The sequence below is a fragment of the Podarcis bocagei genome, assembly GCF_964188305.1.
Source record: "Podarcis bocagei genome assembly, chromosome: 7".
Lineage (NCBI taxonomy): Eukaryota > Metazoa > Chordata > Lepidosauria > Squamata > Lacertidae > Podarcis > Podarcis bocagei.
Genome location: NC_138132.1, coordinates 26,614,323 through 26,633,577, shown reverse-complemented (window position 1 = coordinate 26,633,577; position 19,255 = coordinate 26,614,323). Strand labels below are relative to the sequence as shown.

At 46.1% G+C, this 19,255-nt stretch overlaps 1 protein-coding gene and 1 long non-coding RNA gene across 2 annotated transcripts in view; both read right to left on the bottom strand.

The window, feature by feature from the left end:
• Positions 1 to 4,568: 4,568 nt before the first annotated feature.
• On the bottom strand, positions 4,569 to 8,251 carry LOC308591406. Its single transcript, XR_014010155.1, has 3 exons — positions 8,213 to 8,251; positions 6,606 to 6,789; positions 4,569 to 5,431 (listed from the first exon to the last, which is right to left on the bottom strand). It is a non-coding gene; the product is annotated as an uncharacterized lncRNA (long non-coding RNA).
• Positions 8,252 to 9,282: 1,031 nt separating this feature from the next.
• The window catches only part of LOC308591813 (digestive cysteine proteinase 1-like), a 29,924-nt gene continuing 19,951 nt past the window's right edge, over positions 9,283 to 19,255 (bottom strand). The window contains exons 6-11 of the mRNA XM_081202762.1: positions 17,571 to 17,766; positions 15,555 to 15,748; positions 14,604 to 14,695; positions 13,126 to 13,287; positions 12,213 to 12,402; positions 9,283 to 10,655 (exon numbers count right to left, since the gene is read on the bottom strand). Of these exons, the coding sequence (XP_081058888.1) occupies positions 10,468 to 10,655; positions 12,213 to 12,402; positions 13,126 to 13,287; positions 14,604 to 14,695; positions 15,555 to 15,748; positions 17,571 to 17,766 (1,022 nt within the window). The 3' untranslated portion in view covers positions 9,283 to 10,467. The remainder of the gene's footprint in view (positions 10,656 to 12,212; positions 12,403 to 13,125; positions 13,288 to 14,603; positions 14,696 to 15,554; positions 15,749 to 17,570; positions 17,767 to 19,255) is intronic.

Sequence of the window (19,255 nt, the reverse complement as noted above, 5' to 3'; positions counted from 1 at the left end):
CAAATGAATACCTGCTCATGGGCTTACCAGGAGCCTCTGTCTCCCTGCTTCTCCTACATCCCCACTATCATAAAGTCAGGGTTGGGGGAACTCTGTAACTTTTCAGATATTGTTGGACTCCAGTTCCTATCAGGCCCAGCCCTTGGCCAACAGTATCTGGAGGGCCATAGCTTCCCAAGCCCAGATAGAACCTTCACCTGATCCAGCAGGGATCTTCTGCATTCTTAAGTAGCAACACAAGAAACTATAATATATTGAGATTTCATTCCTATGTTGACATGTCTCATTCATCTTGCTCAAAATCCAGCTGGTTTCTTACCCAAGGTCAGAAAGCAATCTGTCCTCCTCCTTCCTTGTGTCGGCATGTTCTTTTGGAAGTCATAACAAAAACAGCAAAGCCAGTCCTTTGAACCAGATTCTGTATTAGCGCATAATGTTTTGTTATGCACTCAGGACAGTTTGCCTTGTTTGGACAAGAGTTACTTGATGTTTTCTTTTTAAAAAAAAACCAAGCAATTTTGAATACTTTAAAAATATATATCATAATTTCAAAATTAAAACAGATTAAATTTTACCCAGCTCATAAATATATATATATATATAATAAGCAAATCCTGTATCATGATTAGCATTATTATCAAAAAATCAAAAATTTTAAAACCGTAACATATTAAAACACAATGGTGGATTTGGGATGAAAAGTTTGGGAAGAATAAACACCTCAAGCGTCTCAAGCCAGAGTAAAGAGATGCCTTTTCAGCACTCACCAGCAGCTGTATGATGAAGGAGCCTGATGTGCCTCAGTGGGGAGGAAGTTCCACAACTTAGGGGCCTCCACCGGGAAGACCCTCTCCCAAGCCACCAACCCTACAAGCCTCTGAGGGCATAGGAACTACGAAGAGGGCCCCCTCTGCTGGTCTCCACATCCAAGAGGGTGTGTAGAGATGAAGGTGGTCTTTAAGTTCTCTTGTTTATCTTGTTAAATGGTTTTGACACTTTTTGTGTATGTAGAGCAACTCACAAATGTAATAGTGAATTAGAACAAATAAAACAAATTAATAGAGCTCTAAGCTTTCTTTCCTGGCACCATGCCACAAGTGATGGTTAGTCAGTCTCTGGAAGGGACAAATACTGCTGCAAACTTTGCATTTTACCTTTATTTTGCTCAGATGCATCAAGGGCAGCTGTCATCGGAAAAGAAGAGAACGTTCAGAAGTGTCCGTGAAGGTCAAATAATGGAATGAAGACACACTGGGCCAAAAGCGAAGCTTACGTCACCCTAAAACTGTAGGCACCGACAAGGCCTTATCTCATAGCCATAACAACATCATTCCAGCATTGCATTGTCTGGGGGATGAGGTGTATGTGGGCTGGAGAACAGATATTATCTGCAAGCTATGTAAACATTTTTCAGTTCAGCAATGTTTTCCTCTCATTCTGAGATATGCCCCATATGGAGCAGAGGGATAAATATTTTCTTGAATTCCGGTTTCCCTTGCTGAATTTGCTTTGCAGCACATTGTCACCCATTTCTGAAGGAACTTTGGGGGTAGCACAGCAAGGAACCTGCGTGGACAGGCCTTAGGTCTGATGGCACCCCCAGTTGCTGCAGCCATGGCTTTCCCACAGAGGCTACCACAGGGTGGAGGAGGCAGAGATGGGGTGCCCAGGCCCTGCCACCACCCCTCCTGCCATCCTCAGCCACTGGCTTGCCTGTGCTACCCCTTAGCGTTGTCCCTACCCAGAGCTGGACAAAGGGCTTGCCTGCTGCTACCACAGCTCCTGACACCGCTTGTTGCTGGTGGGACTGCAGAGGAGGCAGAAGGCAAAGGAGGGGTGTGACTTTCCCTGTGTTTTACAGATACACACCCACACCCACACCCATATACGCCCCCACACCCACACCCCCTTAATAAACTATGATTCCTGTGGGCGCCATTTTCTGTTTGTCTCCAGCGGCAAAATGTCTTGGTCAGGCTGACCCTGGGGAGGAGACAAAGCAGGTTTGAACAGTAAAACTCTCTCTTTGTGCCTCTCGAGTGCTCGAAAAAGGTGGTAAAATTGCTATCCATAAACGCCCCCCCACCCCCAGACACAGCGTAAAAAGCAGAGCAGCACAGCACTGGTTTGATTGAATAGTGCTTGTAAACTAAGTTATTCCTCTTACTCGGAGCTACCCAGTGAATAAGCTTCATGTATTTACAGTGGTACCTTGGTATAAACAGCTTAGTTTATGAACAACTTGGATTAAGAACTCTGCAAATTCGGAAGTAGGTCTTTTGGTTTGTGAACTTTGCCCTGTTGATTGTGTTCCATTTGTAAATTGAGTTCCCCGCTGCTATGGGAAAGCATGCCTTGGTTTAAGAATGCTTTGGTTTAAGAACGGACTTCCGGAACAGATTAAGTTCGCAAACCAAGGTTCCACTGTACAGTGGTGCCTCACAAGACGAAATTACCGTAATTCGTTCCGCGAATTTTTTCGTCTAGCGAATTTTTTGTCTTGCGAAGCACGGTTTCCCATAGGAATGCATTGAAAATCAATTAATGCATTCCTATGGTCAAAAAAAGTCCAAACAAAGCCAAATTTGGTACAACAAGAGTTTATTAAGTGCTCTTTAAAGTCACACATACTGTAAAGAGCATTTCAAAATTCAAACCCAGATTTTTTTAAAAAAAACAGCAGAGTGGCCCAATGGTCACAGAAAATCATAAAAATGCAGAAAAAAACACACAAGCTTCCAGATTCTTGCAAACCCCTTCCCAACACCAAGTCCTTGAATTCCAAACACCCCAACCCAAAATCCAAACCCCCCCAAAAAGTTTTAAAAGCTTAACTTACCAAATGGCTGCAAAAGAAGTTTTGGAAAAGCTTCAAAAATCACCAAAGTCTTTAAAAACCTCAAAAAAGGCTACTATGTACACTGCGTTCTATGAGTTGCTTCTCGAAGTCAAGTCGCAACTGTATTAACGGTGTTAAGAAAAAGGAAACAAACTTGCAAGACGTTTTCGTCTTGTGAAGCAAGCCCATAGGGAAATTCGTCTTGCGAAGCAGCTCAAAAACGGAAAACCCTTTCGTCTAGCGAGTTTTCCGTCTTGCAAGGCATTCGTCTTGCGGGGCACCACTGTACTGTAATTATATTCCATGTCCAACCCTCTCCCCTACGGGATCCCACAGGTTTCAATCTTGTCTCTCAAGCTTTTAAACTTTTATTTGAAACTGCGGGGAGAGATCATTCAGGGACCTGAAGTGAGCTTGGAATCAGCATTATGGAAGAGAGGGCTATCAGAGGCTACCAGCCATGATGGCTATTCCAGTTCCAGTTCCAGTTCCAGGGAACCACAGCAGGGGAGAGTGCGCTTCTGCTCCGATCCTGCTTGCGTGTTTCCCCACAGACATCTGGTTGACCACTGTGAGAACAAGATGCTGGTCTGGAGAGGCCATGGAACTGATCCAGCAGACTCTTCCTATGTTCTTAACATGGGCGTTGCCAGGATTTTTGTAAGAGGGGGCACGACTTTTGTTAGGGGGCAGAACCGACATGATTGGTCAGTTAGTTAAGTATTTCTATTGTTTTACTTGGGGGGGGGGGGAGAAACGCTGCCACCCTGCTCCCCCTTGGCAATAATAATAATAATAAATTTTATTTATATCCCGCCCTCCTCGGCCAAAGCCGGGCTCAGAGTGGCTAACATCATACAAGTAAGACAATGCATAAAAACAAGCGATCAATAAATTAAGATACGTCCCACAATTAATTCAAACAAATTAAAATTAAAACTGGACAGGTGGCAATCTTCAGGTTAAAATTGAAGTCGGTTACCAACTGTTTCCACTTGTTGCCCATGGTTCTTATGTACATGTTTGTAGAAGTGTGTGAGTGGAAGTGTGTGTGGATGTGCTGGGTGGTACATGGAAGGGAGTGTGGGCCTCTGGCTGGAAAATGTTGCCTGCTCCTGTCTGCTGCTACCCAGAAGCATGAAATCCTGGCTATGCTCCTTCCTCTGTATTTGACCACAGCTGGTGAGGGAACAGAGCTATGCAATGACCCCGGCTGACACAAAGGAGATGGAGATTCAGGTCATCCTTCATTCTATCAAGCCACTTGCTCTGCTGTACTCTGCTTTGGGCTTTTTTTCTGAGAGTAGGTTTTCTACAGCCTTACAAGGGAAGGGGAGCTATTATGAACATAGCTCTCGAGGGACGGTGCACTCAAACTGGGCTGCCCTTGTCTTGTGGCTGAAGGACTAACAAACACCACAGACCTTAAAGGAGTAGCGATAGGGGGACCGTTCTGTAGTGCAGGGGTGGGGAAACTCATAGGGCCAGTCTTCCCTACGCCTTGCAGGCCAAATTTGACAGGTGGGCTGCCCACTCGGTATTTGGAGTTCCGTCACAGAAGGGGGGCAAATTCAATTCAGTTTGCATTTCAAGCCATGCATAGTGAATTGTAGTCTTTTTTTTGAAAGACTACAAGAGCTGAAACCCACCCACCCCTTTGGAATTCATACTGCTCCAAGTATACAATGCAGTTTTCAGAGAAATGCATAGGCTAGGGCAAAGGGTGCATAAAAACGCATGTAAGAGTGAAAAATGACATACAAATATGCTTTGCAAAAAGAAACTTAGGACTTATCCACACCTCTGTTTCCCCCTCCACTTCTTCCCACTCTTTAGCACTGAATTGGAACAAACAGCAATCGGGTTTCCCGTGGATTGCCATTTGTTCCGATTTAGCGCTAAAGAGCAGGTTTTCCTGGGGAAAGCAGTGGGGCAAAGGCAAAACCGCTTGGACCCATGCTTTCACTGCACAGGACAAGAGGAAGTGTGGACGAGCCCTTCCTATGAAAACAAAACAGAACATACCTGGCAGAGACCTAGTCATTCAGATGGGGAAATGGTGCTTTTCTAACTTCGTGCTGTACATTCCAGCTTTCTGCTCTGGAGCTAGTATAGTTCTCCTTCAAATCCCATGCACAGCAAATGCATCTGGCAATACCGATTCCCCCACTGTCCTACATGTCTTTTGCCAGTGGAGAAGTTCATTGCGACAAACTACACACATTTTCCATTCCTTCTGCTGGGCTACGGAGGTGCTATACACAGATTTGATCACTAGGTGGCAACAGCATACCATTCTAGTCTTCAAAATAATTGTTTTCCCACCCAGAGGGTGTGTGGTTTGCCTCTGAATTTCAGTGAAAGCCAGTGCTCCTTGACCTTTCCTGACAAATGTAGACTGTTTAATATATGCACCTCTGAAGCCTGTCTGAAAGCTGCTCTGATGTCCAAAAAGTTGTTTTCTAAGCTTTTGTGAATAACCATTCTCTTGGCTGCTGTTTCTTAAGCTACACAACTGGACAGCTTCAAGAGCTCTTGGTCAGGGATCCGCCCAGTGTGGCCAAGGGGAAGGCATGTTGCCAGAGATTCATTCTACAAGGCAGACCATACGCTTTTAGGAATGCTGCAGTTATTTTTTAAATTATAATTGAGTCATGTGACCCAAAAATTTGAAACAATGTGGACTAAAGTCAACTTCTGAGGCCCCTCCAGGATTAGAGGCCCTGGAGCTTAAGCTTCATTAGTTTCATAGCAGACCCACCCCTGCCCTGATCCTCTGGGATGAGCAAAGGCTGCACTCTTGCACAGAGGGAGTCTCACATGTTGGGCAGCCTTGCCATTGTCTGCTGTGTGCCAGGACCCCCAATCCACCCCTTGCTCTGTGTCCCTGGGTTCCTGCCTGCCTGGCAACATTTAAAAAGTGCTGAGCGTAGAAGCGATTTCACAGCCAGCTTTTGCCAAGGCTTTAGGCAATCTCTCTTCCTCCCTCGTCTCAGGGGCAAGTTCCCATGAAGACTCAGAGTGACAAGATTGTTCCTTCCATGCAGGGACAGAGAGAGTACTGTATTTCCAGGTGCCTGGCATTGGATTAGGTAGCTAAAGGATGACATGAGGCCTGTACTGGCTGGCAGAGATGCCCCAGGGAATTTCTGTTGCTTACAAAACATACAAGAGGGCAAAATGGGGGATCGATTCTGGCTGAGCTCTCTCTCTTTTGGCCCCACCGTGGCATAGAACCAGGTGGCCAATCTGCTCCAGGATTCTGAGGAGCCCTAGATCTAATTTCATGTGGGTGGCAGGGAGAGGGGAAAAAGTTAAGGTCACTCATCACCATAACATGCCCCCCTCTCCAAAGAGACAGAAATGGGCAACAGGGGTGTGTGGAGTGGCATGTGCAAGATTATTACAGATGAAATGCAACCCTTCCAGGGGTGGGGAGGAGGAGGTTGCCTACCCCTGCCATGGAGCATTGCCAGGTCCCAGGAATGCCAGGGAATGGAATGCATCAACCAGCCCATGTGAAGTAATAACGATAGTGCCTCTGAACATGTCCAGAGAGCATCAACGACTATCCATGGCCTATTCCTCTCTCCATTCACATGGGAAGGGGGTAGGGCTTTCAAGGAACACTTTAAAATGCAGCTAATCCATTTTTTGTTGTTCTGGAGCAAGGCTGAATCAGAGCAGATGTCAGTCTGTGGAAAACTCCTACTGACGTCTGCTCTGATTCAGCAGTAAAGATCCGGGGGTTTAGCTATATACCTACCTTTCCTCCACGCTTTCCAGGCAGACCCTACAGTTTAAAGCTCTGTGCCGGAGCACTCTTTTCATTTTTGCCCAGAGAAGTGTTGGGTGTTTCAGATGCTTTCCTTATACTGTAGTTGCTTAGCAACTACTGGCTGTGTTCCCACAACCACCACACTGGGTGAGCCCAGAATTCACCAGTTTGCCTGGTTAGGGTGAAAAGAGAAGTGCATCATCAAAAAGACGACAAAAAAGGGGGCACAGACTTACATAATTTTTTCCAAATGCTGGTTTATATGAAATTTATATGAAATCTTATTAAATTTGTAATAGAAATAACATTTTATCAGAGTAACACAGTGACCAGGTGCCCTGTGCGCCTCCTCAGCAGCATTCGAAATTTGCATTTTGCACCTGGCTATCGGCCACTTGTGACCAAGTGAAGATGCTTGGCTGCCAGGATGGCACCTGATGTCTCCACCATCTGGAGGCGCATGCCTGGGGATCCCTGGATCTTGACTGTTTTGAAACACTAGCAACGAACCATGTAGAATTCTCCCCATTATATTTTATCTTCACAATCAGAGTGAATTTCAGGAACCAAGAAGTTGTATTGAAAAATAATTTGGCCCCAAAATGGCAACTAGCCATTCCACTTTGGCAGCTGTAACCCTGGTTTAAGGAGCCATTTGGCACCTAGCTTAAATATCTGAGTTTCTAACACTGTTTGCTGTCAGCCGATATCTGCACTGCATTTGAAGTTGTTTTAAAATATGGGTTGCTTTTAATTGTTGATGTTTGATCTGTGAAATCGCTTTGAGGTATTTTGCGGAAAGTGTAATCAACCAAATAAATAAAAACAGTTGATGGGAAACTTCCAAAAAATGCTCTTGTTCTCCCTTCTTAATGGTCCTTTATCTTTAAAACGATGTCAAATACAGGGCCTTTCCTTTACAATGCGTTTGTGGCTGCGGGGAGGGGTCAGAATACTGCCATATAGGGGTTCAATCCCCACTCAGTCATAAAGCTCACTGTATGATCTTGGGCCAGTCACTCCCACTCAACCTAACCAAGCTCACAAGGTTGTTGTGAGGATCGAAATGGAGAGTGGGGAAGAACCACACATGCCACCTTGAACTCCTTTGAGGAAAAGTGGTCTATGAAAAGTGTAACAAGAAGTTACATAGGATTTCATGGCCCCCACCTCATGAATTACAGTCCTCGGAGGTTGTTGAGAGATCCCTAAAACCTGACACCCTCACAGAACTAATCTTTCTCAGGGCTAGCTATAGGACGAGAGTAGCTCTTAAAGCCAGATTAGGCTTTAGCTGCCCTGCCGAAACCACCGAAATGGCTCCAGGCAGGGACGGCTAATGAAGGCCTGTGGCTGGAGTAAGCATTTGCCACCAAAATTATGCGCGCCTTTGATCATGGCAACACTTTCCACGCAGTTATTCCCAGCACTAATAACTGGTGTGTCGAGTGGCCAGCTTAACGCTTAATAAACTCCACCAGCACAGAATCCCTTTTAATAACCATGCTCTATGACATAATTGTGTGCATGAGGCCTAGGGGCAATGTGCCATCATGGCATTTTTTTTGTCTGAGCAGGCAAGTATATACATACACCTGAGTTCCCTTTTCCTCATGTTTAAAGCACTATCCGTCATAACTTTCCCCCAAAGCATCCTGGGAACTGTAGCTTGTGAAGGGTGCTATTAGGAGGCCCCTATAATAAAATAATAATAAAATAATAATAATAATAATAATAATAATAATAATAATAATAATAATAATAATAATAATTTAAAAAAAAATTATTTATACCCCGCCCTCCCCAGCCGAAGCTGGGCTCAGGGCGGCTAACAACAATCAAAATAATCCAACATTCTAAAAACCTTTCATTATAAAAAATAATTAAAATCAAATTGATGGCAACCATTAAGCAAAATTCTGTGCAGATTGCCAGAGGAGGGGGTCAGGCTGCACCCTGACCAAAGGCTTGGTGGAACAGCTCTGTCTTGCAGGCCCTGTGGAAAGATGTCAAGTCCCGCAGGGCCCTAGTCTCTTGTGACAGAGCATTCCACCAGATTGGAGCTGCAGCCGAGAAAGCCCTGGCTCTAGTTGAGGCCAGCCTAACCTCTCTGTGGCCTGGGATCTTCACGATGTTTTTATTTGCAGACCGTAAGTTCTTCTGTGGGACATACCAGGAGAGGCGGTCCCGTAGGACCCTCACAGAGCTACAATTCCCAGAATTCCCTAGGAAGACGAACTGTTAAACCACTGTTTAAATTGGTATGAAACTGCTTTGATTGTACAGCGCAGACAGAGCCTTCTATGTTTTGGTCCCTGGCTTTTCATGCTGTCAGGCTGCAGAGCAGAGCAGGAGTTTTTCCATTGTTTCTCCTGAGAGATCAACTGCCATTAGAAGAACTGTAACCTCAAGAGCTGGCACCTGCACTTGCTGTTTTTCTCACTCCCTCCCTATCCCTTTTTCTTTGGGTGTCATGTATTTCAGACTATAAACCCGAGGGAATAACGATCTCCCACAACTCCTCAAGCTAGAGGAGATGTAAGCTCCAGTTTCAGGAAGCGAAACTCCAACCTCCCCCCCTTTATTCACTGGCTTGGTCTTCCTGATGTTGCTTCAACCCTGTGCCAAGTGCATTGTGAGAAGTAATAAGACAGACAAGGACACATGGTATGTACATATTTTTAATTGGCTCACTTGGGAAGAGCCATAGCAGCTGATGCAGAAGAGGAGGGAACACCTGAGAATGGAGCTTTGACAAAGCCATAGTTGATTACCCATCCTTCTACAACTGCTGTACATCACCTTTCATGTAAAAAGAATCCTGCACTCCAGGATGTGGGGATGCAGAGCTGCTGGGCTCCAGGTGGTGTTGGGACTACAACTCCCATCAGCTCCAGCAAGCATGGCAGGTTTTCAGGAATGATGGGAGTTGTAGTCTAGCAACATCTGGAAGGGCACAGGTTCCACCTCCCTGACCTAAGGGCCCACAAGGACATAGCTCCTTGGCTTGTGCATGGCTTAAGGAATTCCCCACCCAATTTCCAGGCCTGGCACCGTAATACACTGTGCTGCGGTTTGTACAGTGGTTTTTGTAAAAGCTTTGGAAACAGGGGTTCATGGTGAGGGGACAGCAAACACCCAAGAAAACGGCTTCTATAATTCTTATTGCAGTCGTACCTTGAATCCCGAATGCCTTGCAAGTCAAACATTTTGGCTCCCGAACACCACAAACACAGAAGTGACTATTTTCAGAACCCAAATGTCCAACGGGGCTTCCGATTGGCTGCAGGAACTTTCTGCAGCCAATCAGAAGCTGCGCTTTGGTTTCCGAATGTTTTGGAAGTTGAACAGACTTCCGGAACGGATTCCATTCGACTTCCAAGGTATGACTGTAGTGGGTTTAAGGAATTGGAGGGATGAAGAGACTGGGTGATGAAGGGCCTGTTCAAGAAGCAAGCACAAGGAGGATTGGGACTCTCAAAAATATTGGAAGAAGGCGCAGAAGTTATTTTTGTTCCAACAGGGCGATCCCTATAAGACGACTGGACTTTGTGGTTTCATTTATCCAGGTAGTATTTAGACCCTGCTTCTCAGGTTGGGGGAAAGCCTTCATGAAATAGCTTCCAGTATAGTTGAGATTAGGCTTTTTTAAAACAACAACAACAATAACAACAACCCCAAAACTCTTTCAGCCCTGTGGCTAAAGATTTCAGCACACAAAAACAATTATGTTAGGGATGTTTAGGAGTTTTGTGCGTATGGGGTGGTGGTCCTGATTGAGGGCAAAATATATATTTGGACAGTATCAGTTCTGGGATTCCCTGAAGGAGCTTCCCAAGGCAAGGTCAGGTTATGCCATGATCGGGAACGTGGCATCAGTGGCAACTCCACAGTTGTTGTCTTTCATAGACATGAGGATGTAGCCATCATTTCCCCAGTAGGTGGACCAGGAGTTCTTCACAAGCCAGTAGAGTTCGCCTTGGAGGACACCGTAACCTACAGCTAGGACCGCATGATCCAGCTGGCCTCGTTTGTTTGCTAAAAATGGATTAAAAATAAAATAAAAGAGTCAAGCTTTGTAACAAGTGGGATAATGGAAAAAAAGCACAGGAGCATGGCTGCCACCCAAATGTACTGCTGAAGATTGAGAGTTCAGTTCCTCATGTGCAATGGCCTCCTGCAGAAAAGGGAGATCATTTTCCTCTCACCATATTAGAACTCAGGATTACCCACAAGGATCCAGACCCTAAGAGTGGGACCAGGAAAAGAGAGAAAACTACTTACTGGGTTACCTTGAGTGACCCATTTGCATTCTTCCTCTCTCCCTGTCTCTCAATCCATCCCAAATACCATATGCAAAATGGGGTGGTGATAATGACCTGCCTCCTAGGTTGGGTCGGGATTATGAATAAGATATGCAAAGGTCTTGGCAGTGCTTGCCAAAAGGCGTAATTATAACCAGCTGATGATTTGCAGTAACAACCATTGCACACCCTTTCTGTAAGTGATGATTATCATCAGCCAGGCTGCAATGTGACACCATCCTCTACCTCAGAGGTAAAGAGGCTATTGACTTGCAAACACTGCTAGACTACAACGTCAGTCACCCTTAACCACTGGCCCTGTTGGCTGCAGCTGATGTGCATTGCTGGACCTCAACTCCCCTTTGAAAGCAGCAGGGTGCAGAACTTTCCCACAAGTAGATCTCTTAGTGAGTAGGTAGGCACCCGAAACTCTTAAATCTATGTGGGTGGTGCTCCAGCTTGCCATAGCAATCAAGAGGGCAGGAGATCCCTGCCAAGGCCTATTTAGTCTAGAATCCTGTTCTCAAAGTGACCATCCAGATACCCACGGCCTCGCTCCGATTTGCATAGGGCTGATGTCTGTGCAGATAGCACAGAGGACGTTGCAGTGGAAATCAGCATCTATGTATTTATTTACTGCCTTGCATTTCTTCCAAGATGTCTTACATGTGGTACCCAGGTGATCACTCATATCCAAGCACTGACCAGACCTAGACCTGGGACATTTGTTTCAGTAGCCTCACATGCCTTCAGACCATAACCTGGGGAGGCATTAGCTTCCAATTCCACCATAACAAAGCATGGAGGAGTTTACCGTATCGCAAATAGCCATGTGGGATGATGTGCAGGTTATGCTAAGTGCTCTTGAGATGCATCGCAGGAAGTGCAACTTTATTTACAGCAGGTGGTGGGGATCCTTGAGCCCAGGACACAAATGCAGCCCTCTGGGCCTCTCTATTTGGCTTGGGGGCTCCCCCTAGGCCATGGCCTACCCCATACCAAGCCACACTCCTCACCAGCTCTGCTCCACTTCCTCCTTGAGGGTGTAACTTTGACAAGGACTCGTTTGCCAGGATGGAGAGATGTAGTTCAGGTGGGAATATAGCCTACTGCATAAGGGTAGGATTCACACCCACTGCTCTACCCTGTTTTGCCTCTGGCTTTGTTCACCCCTAGCCAATGGCCCCTGGAAGATTACCCACAAGCAAGAGAAAATGTGGCACGCAGGCTAGAAGAGATTCCCTGCCCTAATTTATAGTTTTCTGCCACAATCTCATAGGCTGGGACTCACCACACTTGGGCTCGTAGTAGACACCGTTGGAATAGAAGGAAAAGCTTCGGTGGGAGGCGTCGATGCTGACAGACACGGGGCCATGCTTGTAGATGGCAGCTTTCAGAGCAGTACGGTTCCCGGAGGTGACATTGACGTAGCCTTTGAGTTTGCCCACAAGCTGAGTGTCGTTGCTATGGCAGTAGCCATTCTGAAAGAGAGAAGAATCACCCAGGTGGGGATGAAACCCAAAAAGAAAACCCCAAGATTTCACTCATCATTTCATTCACCACCATTGTTGTCCAGGAGTTCCTAAAAGCTCTCTGAAGACATTTCTTCCTCCATGTGCAGTCTGGCGTCTTCACTGATCTGCCCCTCTAGTCTGGGCTAGATCAGTTTAGCTGGAGGGCTGAGGACAGGGTCACCTGGCCTTGTCCACACTGCTGATGGGCAACCAGTTTATAGCACACTGTGCAAACCACAACCTTCTATGCCCATACATATCTCCACCTTACCTCATTGCCTGCCACCCTATGCACAGTCAAGACTGGCATACATATGATGTACATAGTGATGCTGCACATACAAATGCTATCGTGCTCAAGAAACACATTTGTGTGGAGTGCTGGAGTTTCCACCTCCTGGCAAAGTCTTCAGGCGCCAGTGTGCCTGCTGGGCACATGCTCTCCAATGCACAGCATCAGTATAGATGCCCACCCCTCTTTCACATGAACGTGCAGCCAAGGATGGAGTCAGTGGGCATAATCTCACCCTGTGAGATTGGACAGACTTTCCTTCTCAAGATTCTTTGATATTTACATTCAAAGCACTATGATGCCACTTGAAGCTGTCACAGCTTCCACCAAAGATTCCTGGGAGCTGTTGTGTAATAAATGGCTTATTAGTAAACTAATTCTGGTTTGACTTCTCTCACCTGGCCTTTGTATGGGCCGTAGGACTCTGTGCTGGCAATGCCGCCGTGCTTCATGACCCACTCGAACGCCTGAAACTCCTCGCCACCGTCACAGGCATAGTTTCCAAAGCCCCAGGAGCAGTCAATGAGGATTTGCTGAGACAGAGGGATGAGCTGCCCAGTCTGGGGAAACAGGAGAGAAGCAAAATGTCAGTCTTGGTTGAGAGGAAACTGTTACAGTGGTACCTTGGGTTTTCGAACGTAACCTATTCCGGAAGACTGTTCGAGTTCCCAAACGTTCGAAAACTGAGGCGCAAAGGGCAGTCTGCAAATTTAATAGAGAAAATTGAGAATACAATCAGCAGAAGCCGTTCGACTTCCGAGGCATGTTTGAAAACGGAAGCGTTTACTTCCGGGTTAACGGCGTTTGAGTTCTGAAATGTTCGTCAATGGACACGTTCAAAAACTGAGGTACCGCTGTACCTGCTTAGCTACACAGTACTAAACCGTAAATGTCAGGAAAGCACACATGGAATATTCCCTTTAGAAAAGAAGCATATTTTACTGCTGAAGCAAAGTTACGTTCATAATGTGGAAAATAGGGAAATTTCTTTGCTGAAGCTGTGCAGCTTCGTCACTGGCCTGTATCTGGATTGAAAACCACTAACCTGGGGTGTTGGAAAATTGCAAAGGAATTTGACCCATGTTCAGAATGAAAGTCAATCCAGCAAAAATGATTGACATTCACTGTTGGTGCTTTCAGTCCACAAATGATTATGCATTAAGCTTCCTCCCCGCCCGCCCCCCCGCCAAAAAACCCCTTGCATTGTGTTTCCTTAACACTGAAATAAACAGAGTGGAAGAATAAAATGACAGTGTAATTTATATAGTCAACTCTGCAATTTTGCCACAGTGGACAGTGAAGTGAAGTTGTGGTGAAAGATGAACTGCAGTGGAATGAAAACAGAGCTGCATGCAATAGCTACAATGTGGAATGGAAAATGATGCCTTTTTGTATCCCTGCTCTGTGCTCCGCCTACTGAATAGAAGTGGGAAATTAAATGTACTAAATGAAATATTAAAATAGACGTTGCCACTGCTTACCAGGAGGGAGGTGGTGGGGAGCTCAGCGCAGTGTAAGTGCACCAGCAGAATCACTGCATTATTTCAATCAGCATACCTGTGCACCGCACCAACCTCCCCATCATGTCTCCTTGTAAGCAGAAATGACACACCTGCTGGGTAGCTCTCCCTGTGGAGTGCCCTCCCTTCAGATGTCAAGGAGATGAAGAACTACACAACTTTTAGGAGACATCTGAAGGCAGCCCTGTATCGGGAAGTTTTTAGCCACCCAGAGGTCTGGGGAAAATAATAGAATAAATACTTTTCTCAGGAATGTGAACAGCTTGGATCTGTGTAGCTTCCATCCGCTGAGTTCCCCAACACCCTCCAAATTAGTTGAAAGGAAATTCCCTGGTAAGAGACAGGTGAGCTCTTACCTTGAGGAAGAGAGCCCCTTCGAGGGCTCCAGTGCTGGAGAAACTCCAACAGGAGCCACACACAGCCTGGTCCTTAACTGGAGTCACTGCACCTGGAAGGGACAAGAAGAAAAGAGTTGAGACCCACCTGCACAACTATTTCCGTCACCATCAAGCTACTGCAACATCACTCCTTTTGGATGTGCAGCAGCAGAGGTGTGTAACTTCAAGGATGCGCCATTTGAAAGTTAATTCTGTTTTCATTTTTAATTGAAACAAACTGGGAGACAGGGAGGGGGCACATTTGAGTGGAGCAGCAGTGCTGGGGAAACTTCTGCTTGCCCCATGCCCAGAAAGTACAGATCAAAGTGGTTTCCCACTTGTCCATTCATTCTAGACATGAGTTGGAATGGTTCTGCCTTTGCACTGTCTCCCAGGAAAACCCACTCTTTGTTGCTAAATTGGAGCAAACATCAATCCAAAGAAAACCCTATTGAGGTTTGCTCCAATTCAGCATTACAGAGCAGGTTTTCCTGGGAGAAAGCAAAAAGTGTGGATGAGCCCTTAGGGCAAACAGAGGAATTGTATATTGGAATATCTGCATTTGGCTGGGAGGGGACTAATGCCCTCTTCTCCAAGTACCACTGCTCCAGTCAAGTTTCAGAGTCTCCACAGCTGCTTTTCAGGCAAAAATGAAAAACATCAGGAGATTCTATTGCATTTCCCAAGGCTTAGGACCACAATTGCTTATAACAATTGGCGCCTATAGCTCAGAGATATAGCATCCACCTTGCATGCAGATGGTCCCAGGTTCAGTCCCCAGCATCTCCAGGTAGGGCAGGGAGAGAGGCCAGCCTGAAATCCTAAAAAGCTGTTGCCAGTCAGTATAGACAGTATTGAACTTGATGGACCAATGGCACGACTCAGTATAATCCCCTTCTTATTTGTTCCTTGCCTTCCAACACCACTCACCATAAAGCCGCCAGTCCAAGCTCTCTGGCAGGATTAGGCCCACGTACATCTCCTCAGGGAAAGGCAGCCCGTTGTTTGGCGCTGTGGTCTTGAGCTTGCCTCTCATCACAGCTATCTCGTCCTGGGTAAGGTCCGCCAAGTGGTTCAGCGCCAGCTTGTAGGAGAGGTTGGCCCGGTTCTTGGAATGGACAAACCTGGGGGGGGGGGCAGAAACAATGGGAAAGCTGGAGGAGAAAGGGCTGGGCTGGGCAGGGGGCGGCTCAGGCTTGTTGTCACCCTCCCCTAACCCTCTTGGGGTTAAAGGTTCCTTGAACACTAACACACGGTTTTTGGAAGTACAGGGATAAGCCACAGTAGAAATTTGGTATGGCCAAATTCGCCTCACAGAGCTACAGTTCTCAGAGTGGTTTAACAGTCAATCCTTCTTCCCAGGGAATTCTGGGAATTGTAGCCCCACAAGGGGAACTCCTAATAAATCTCAGCAACATATCACCCTTCCGAGGATTCTTTGGGGGAAGCTCATGACTCTTTAAAGTGGCATAGCACTGTTTTCAACGTCCAGGGCACATATCAAGTCTTTTACAATGTTCCAGGCTTTTGACAGCGGATGAGATTTTTTTTAGTGTGGTGTTTTGATACTTGGTTTATGCTGCTTTTTATTCTGCTGTTTTCATCAACACAGTTTCAGTACGTTTCTGTAACAATCATGTGCTTTGTCCCCGGTTGTAAATCGTCCTGATAAACTGGCACCGAAGGGAAGTATATAAATGTATTCAACAAAAGCTGCTTCAGAGCACAGTGCCGAAGCCTAGGTCAAAATTCAGGGGCACAACTAAGCAGAGGGGCGAGCCCCAAATGATCTGGGTCTTGATTTCAGCAAAGCTTAAGCCCCAAAACCTGTGTTAAATGGCAGGGCCCTGCACAGGCTGGGATACTGGGATTTAAAATGAATTTTATTATATTGAACAGATTTAAAAACAACAAGGCAGCACCAGACAAGTGTAGCTACAATCACCTCAGTATTATCATCAAAAAGCCAAGTGTGCCTCCATGCATATGCAAGAGTACACACTTCCCTTGAGGAACGGCTGTCGCTCATTGGTAGAAAATCTGCTTTGTGTACAGTTGGTCCCAGGTCCAATTGCCGGTGTTTTCAGGTAAGGGTGAAAATGTCCTCTGCCTGAAACCCCAGTGAGCTGCTGCCAGTCAGTGCTGACAATACTCAGCTAGATGGACCAATGGTCTGACTCAGCTCAAGGGAGTTTCCAGTGTTCCTATTGGCTCTCTAACCCACTGATCTTCAACTAGCAATTCAGCAACCACTGCTGCCAGTCAGTGCTGACAGCAATGAGCTAGATGGAGCACTGATGTGACTCGGTACAGAGCATCTCCCTATGCTCCTTCCCCTCACCTCCAGGAATCAGAGCCAGATCTAAATATATTGGCGCAAGATTTCAAATCCCATGCTTTGACTCTGACAGCACAGCCACCACCTATTTCATAATTACAGTGGTACCTCGGGTTACATATGCTTCAGGTTACAGACTCCGTTAACCCAGAAATATTACCTTGGGTTAAGAACTTTGCATCAGGATGAGAACAGAAATTGCACAGCAGCAGGAGGCCCCATTAGCTAAAGTGGTGCTTCAGGTTAAGAACAGTTTCAGGTTAAGAACGGACCTCCGGAACGAATTAAGTTCTTAACCCAAGGTACCACTGTACTCCTTTTTATAATATACTCCATCAGTAAAGGTGAGATGGGACTACAGCGCCTCTCCATTGGCTCTCCTTGAAAAGCCACCAATATCTAGCTCCTCTTCAAATCTTTCAGTCCTAGGTAGTCATTATCAAAATAAGGTTGCTTTTCCTCTCTCCCCTCCCAGTCCCTTTTCCCTTTTCCGACGTGCCTTTTAGATTGTAAACCTGAGGTCAGGGACTATCTTATTGTGGCTCCCAGAGCCCTTTTTTTTGGCTGAAGGACAGTTTGAAAAAAAAAAATCAAATACAACCAATGACCTCATGTTGTGGGTGAAGGTGTGTTTCCTGTGTTCCATCTCCCGTTCATCGTCGTAGGTCTTTCCAAACCGTTTTCTGTATTGGTGGAACACTTGGTGGGCTCGGTCCTCTTCTCCCCCCACAAAATCTGCCATGGGGTTTGCCATGATGTGGTGCTCTGAGGAGTCGCCGGGCAGTTCATCGCATAGTTTTGTTTCTAGGGAGAAAACGCACCCGGCAGATTTATTTATTTATTTCCTATTAAGTATACACTGCTTGATTGTAAATAAATAAATAAAATCCTCAAAGCAGAATACACAAAGAGAATACAATGATAAAATTATAAAGAGTTAAAAACAACTATTTAGAACATTCAAAAAAATAAAATAAGCAATAAACTAAAAACATATCATTCTACAAGTTTGGGTAAGCTTGCCCAAACAAAATTTTTTTAAGCTGGTGCCGAAAAGAGTACAGTGAAGACGTCTGCCTGATGTCAATAGGCAGGGAGTTCCAAAGTGCAGGTGATTGCCAGGCTAAAAGATTTTCTTATAAATGGGGAACAGGTATTATGTGGCACCTGTAACAGTGTCCATTCCCTAGATCGAAGTGCAGCACTGTACACCATGAATAGTAAGAGTATTACTACGCATGTAATATCTGAAACACTGTCTCCTTCCATACAGACCGCCCTGGTTGTTAAGATCAGCAGAGGATGCTCTGGTAGTTCCACCCCTCTCAAAAATTCAGTGTGTATGGCCCAGAAGAGGGTATTCTCTGTGGTGGCCCCTAAACTGTGGAATTCTCTCCCCACAGAGCTGTGCCTGGCTTCTTCACTATACAGTTGCCTCTGCCTGCCACCGGCTATGGCGCCACCTACTGTTGGGCTCCCTGTCTTCTGCCCTACCAGTCTCCAATGGGCACCAGCCACAACTAGGACGATATCCTCTCAATGTGCAGCAAATGAAGATGAAGAGAGAGACTTTAGGGAAGGGGCAGAGCTCAGTGGTAGAAGTTCTGACTATGGGCAGATAGAAGTTCTGACTATGGGGAGGCTGATTTAGCTGACACATGGAGACAGAGGTCAAGCCTAGGGACTGATTGCAGCTCCCTGGGCCTTTCTGATTGTTCCTTGGGACTCTGCCCAGGCCATGCCCCCAGGCCAAACCCTTCACTGGCCCACTCTCGCATTAAAACCAAGGGTAGCCAATGTGGTGACTTCTAATTGTCGCTGGATTCCCAGTCCCATCAGTGTCCCACCCCAGCATGACCAGCGGTCAGTGCAAGTTGTAGTTCAACAGCATCCCGAACACACAACATTGGCTCCTGCAGCACCAACCATAGTTTAAGATGAACTATGGCTTCCTGTGAATGAGCAGTGAGCTGCTGCACAGTAAAAGTTCCCACGACGCTCCTCCCGCACAGCAACCTGATTGAGCCAGAATCTGGCTTGTTGTGTTATACAAAACCAGGTGCATGGTTTGTTTCCCCCCCAAAAAACCACATGTGGTAAGCCACAAACACACCTTGGCTCCCACTCGTGGTTTGTCTAGAGAGAAACGAACCACCCCAAATTCGAATGATGCAACAGGCCAGATTCTGGCTTGTCTCATTAGCAGGAGCAGTGGCAGGACGGGGGTTTAAAACTATGTTTTTAATGTGTTCTGCAAAACCAGCTCAGAATATTCCAACTGGACCAGGAAGGT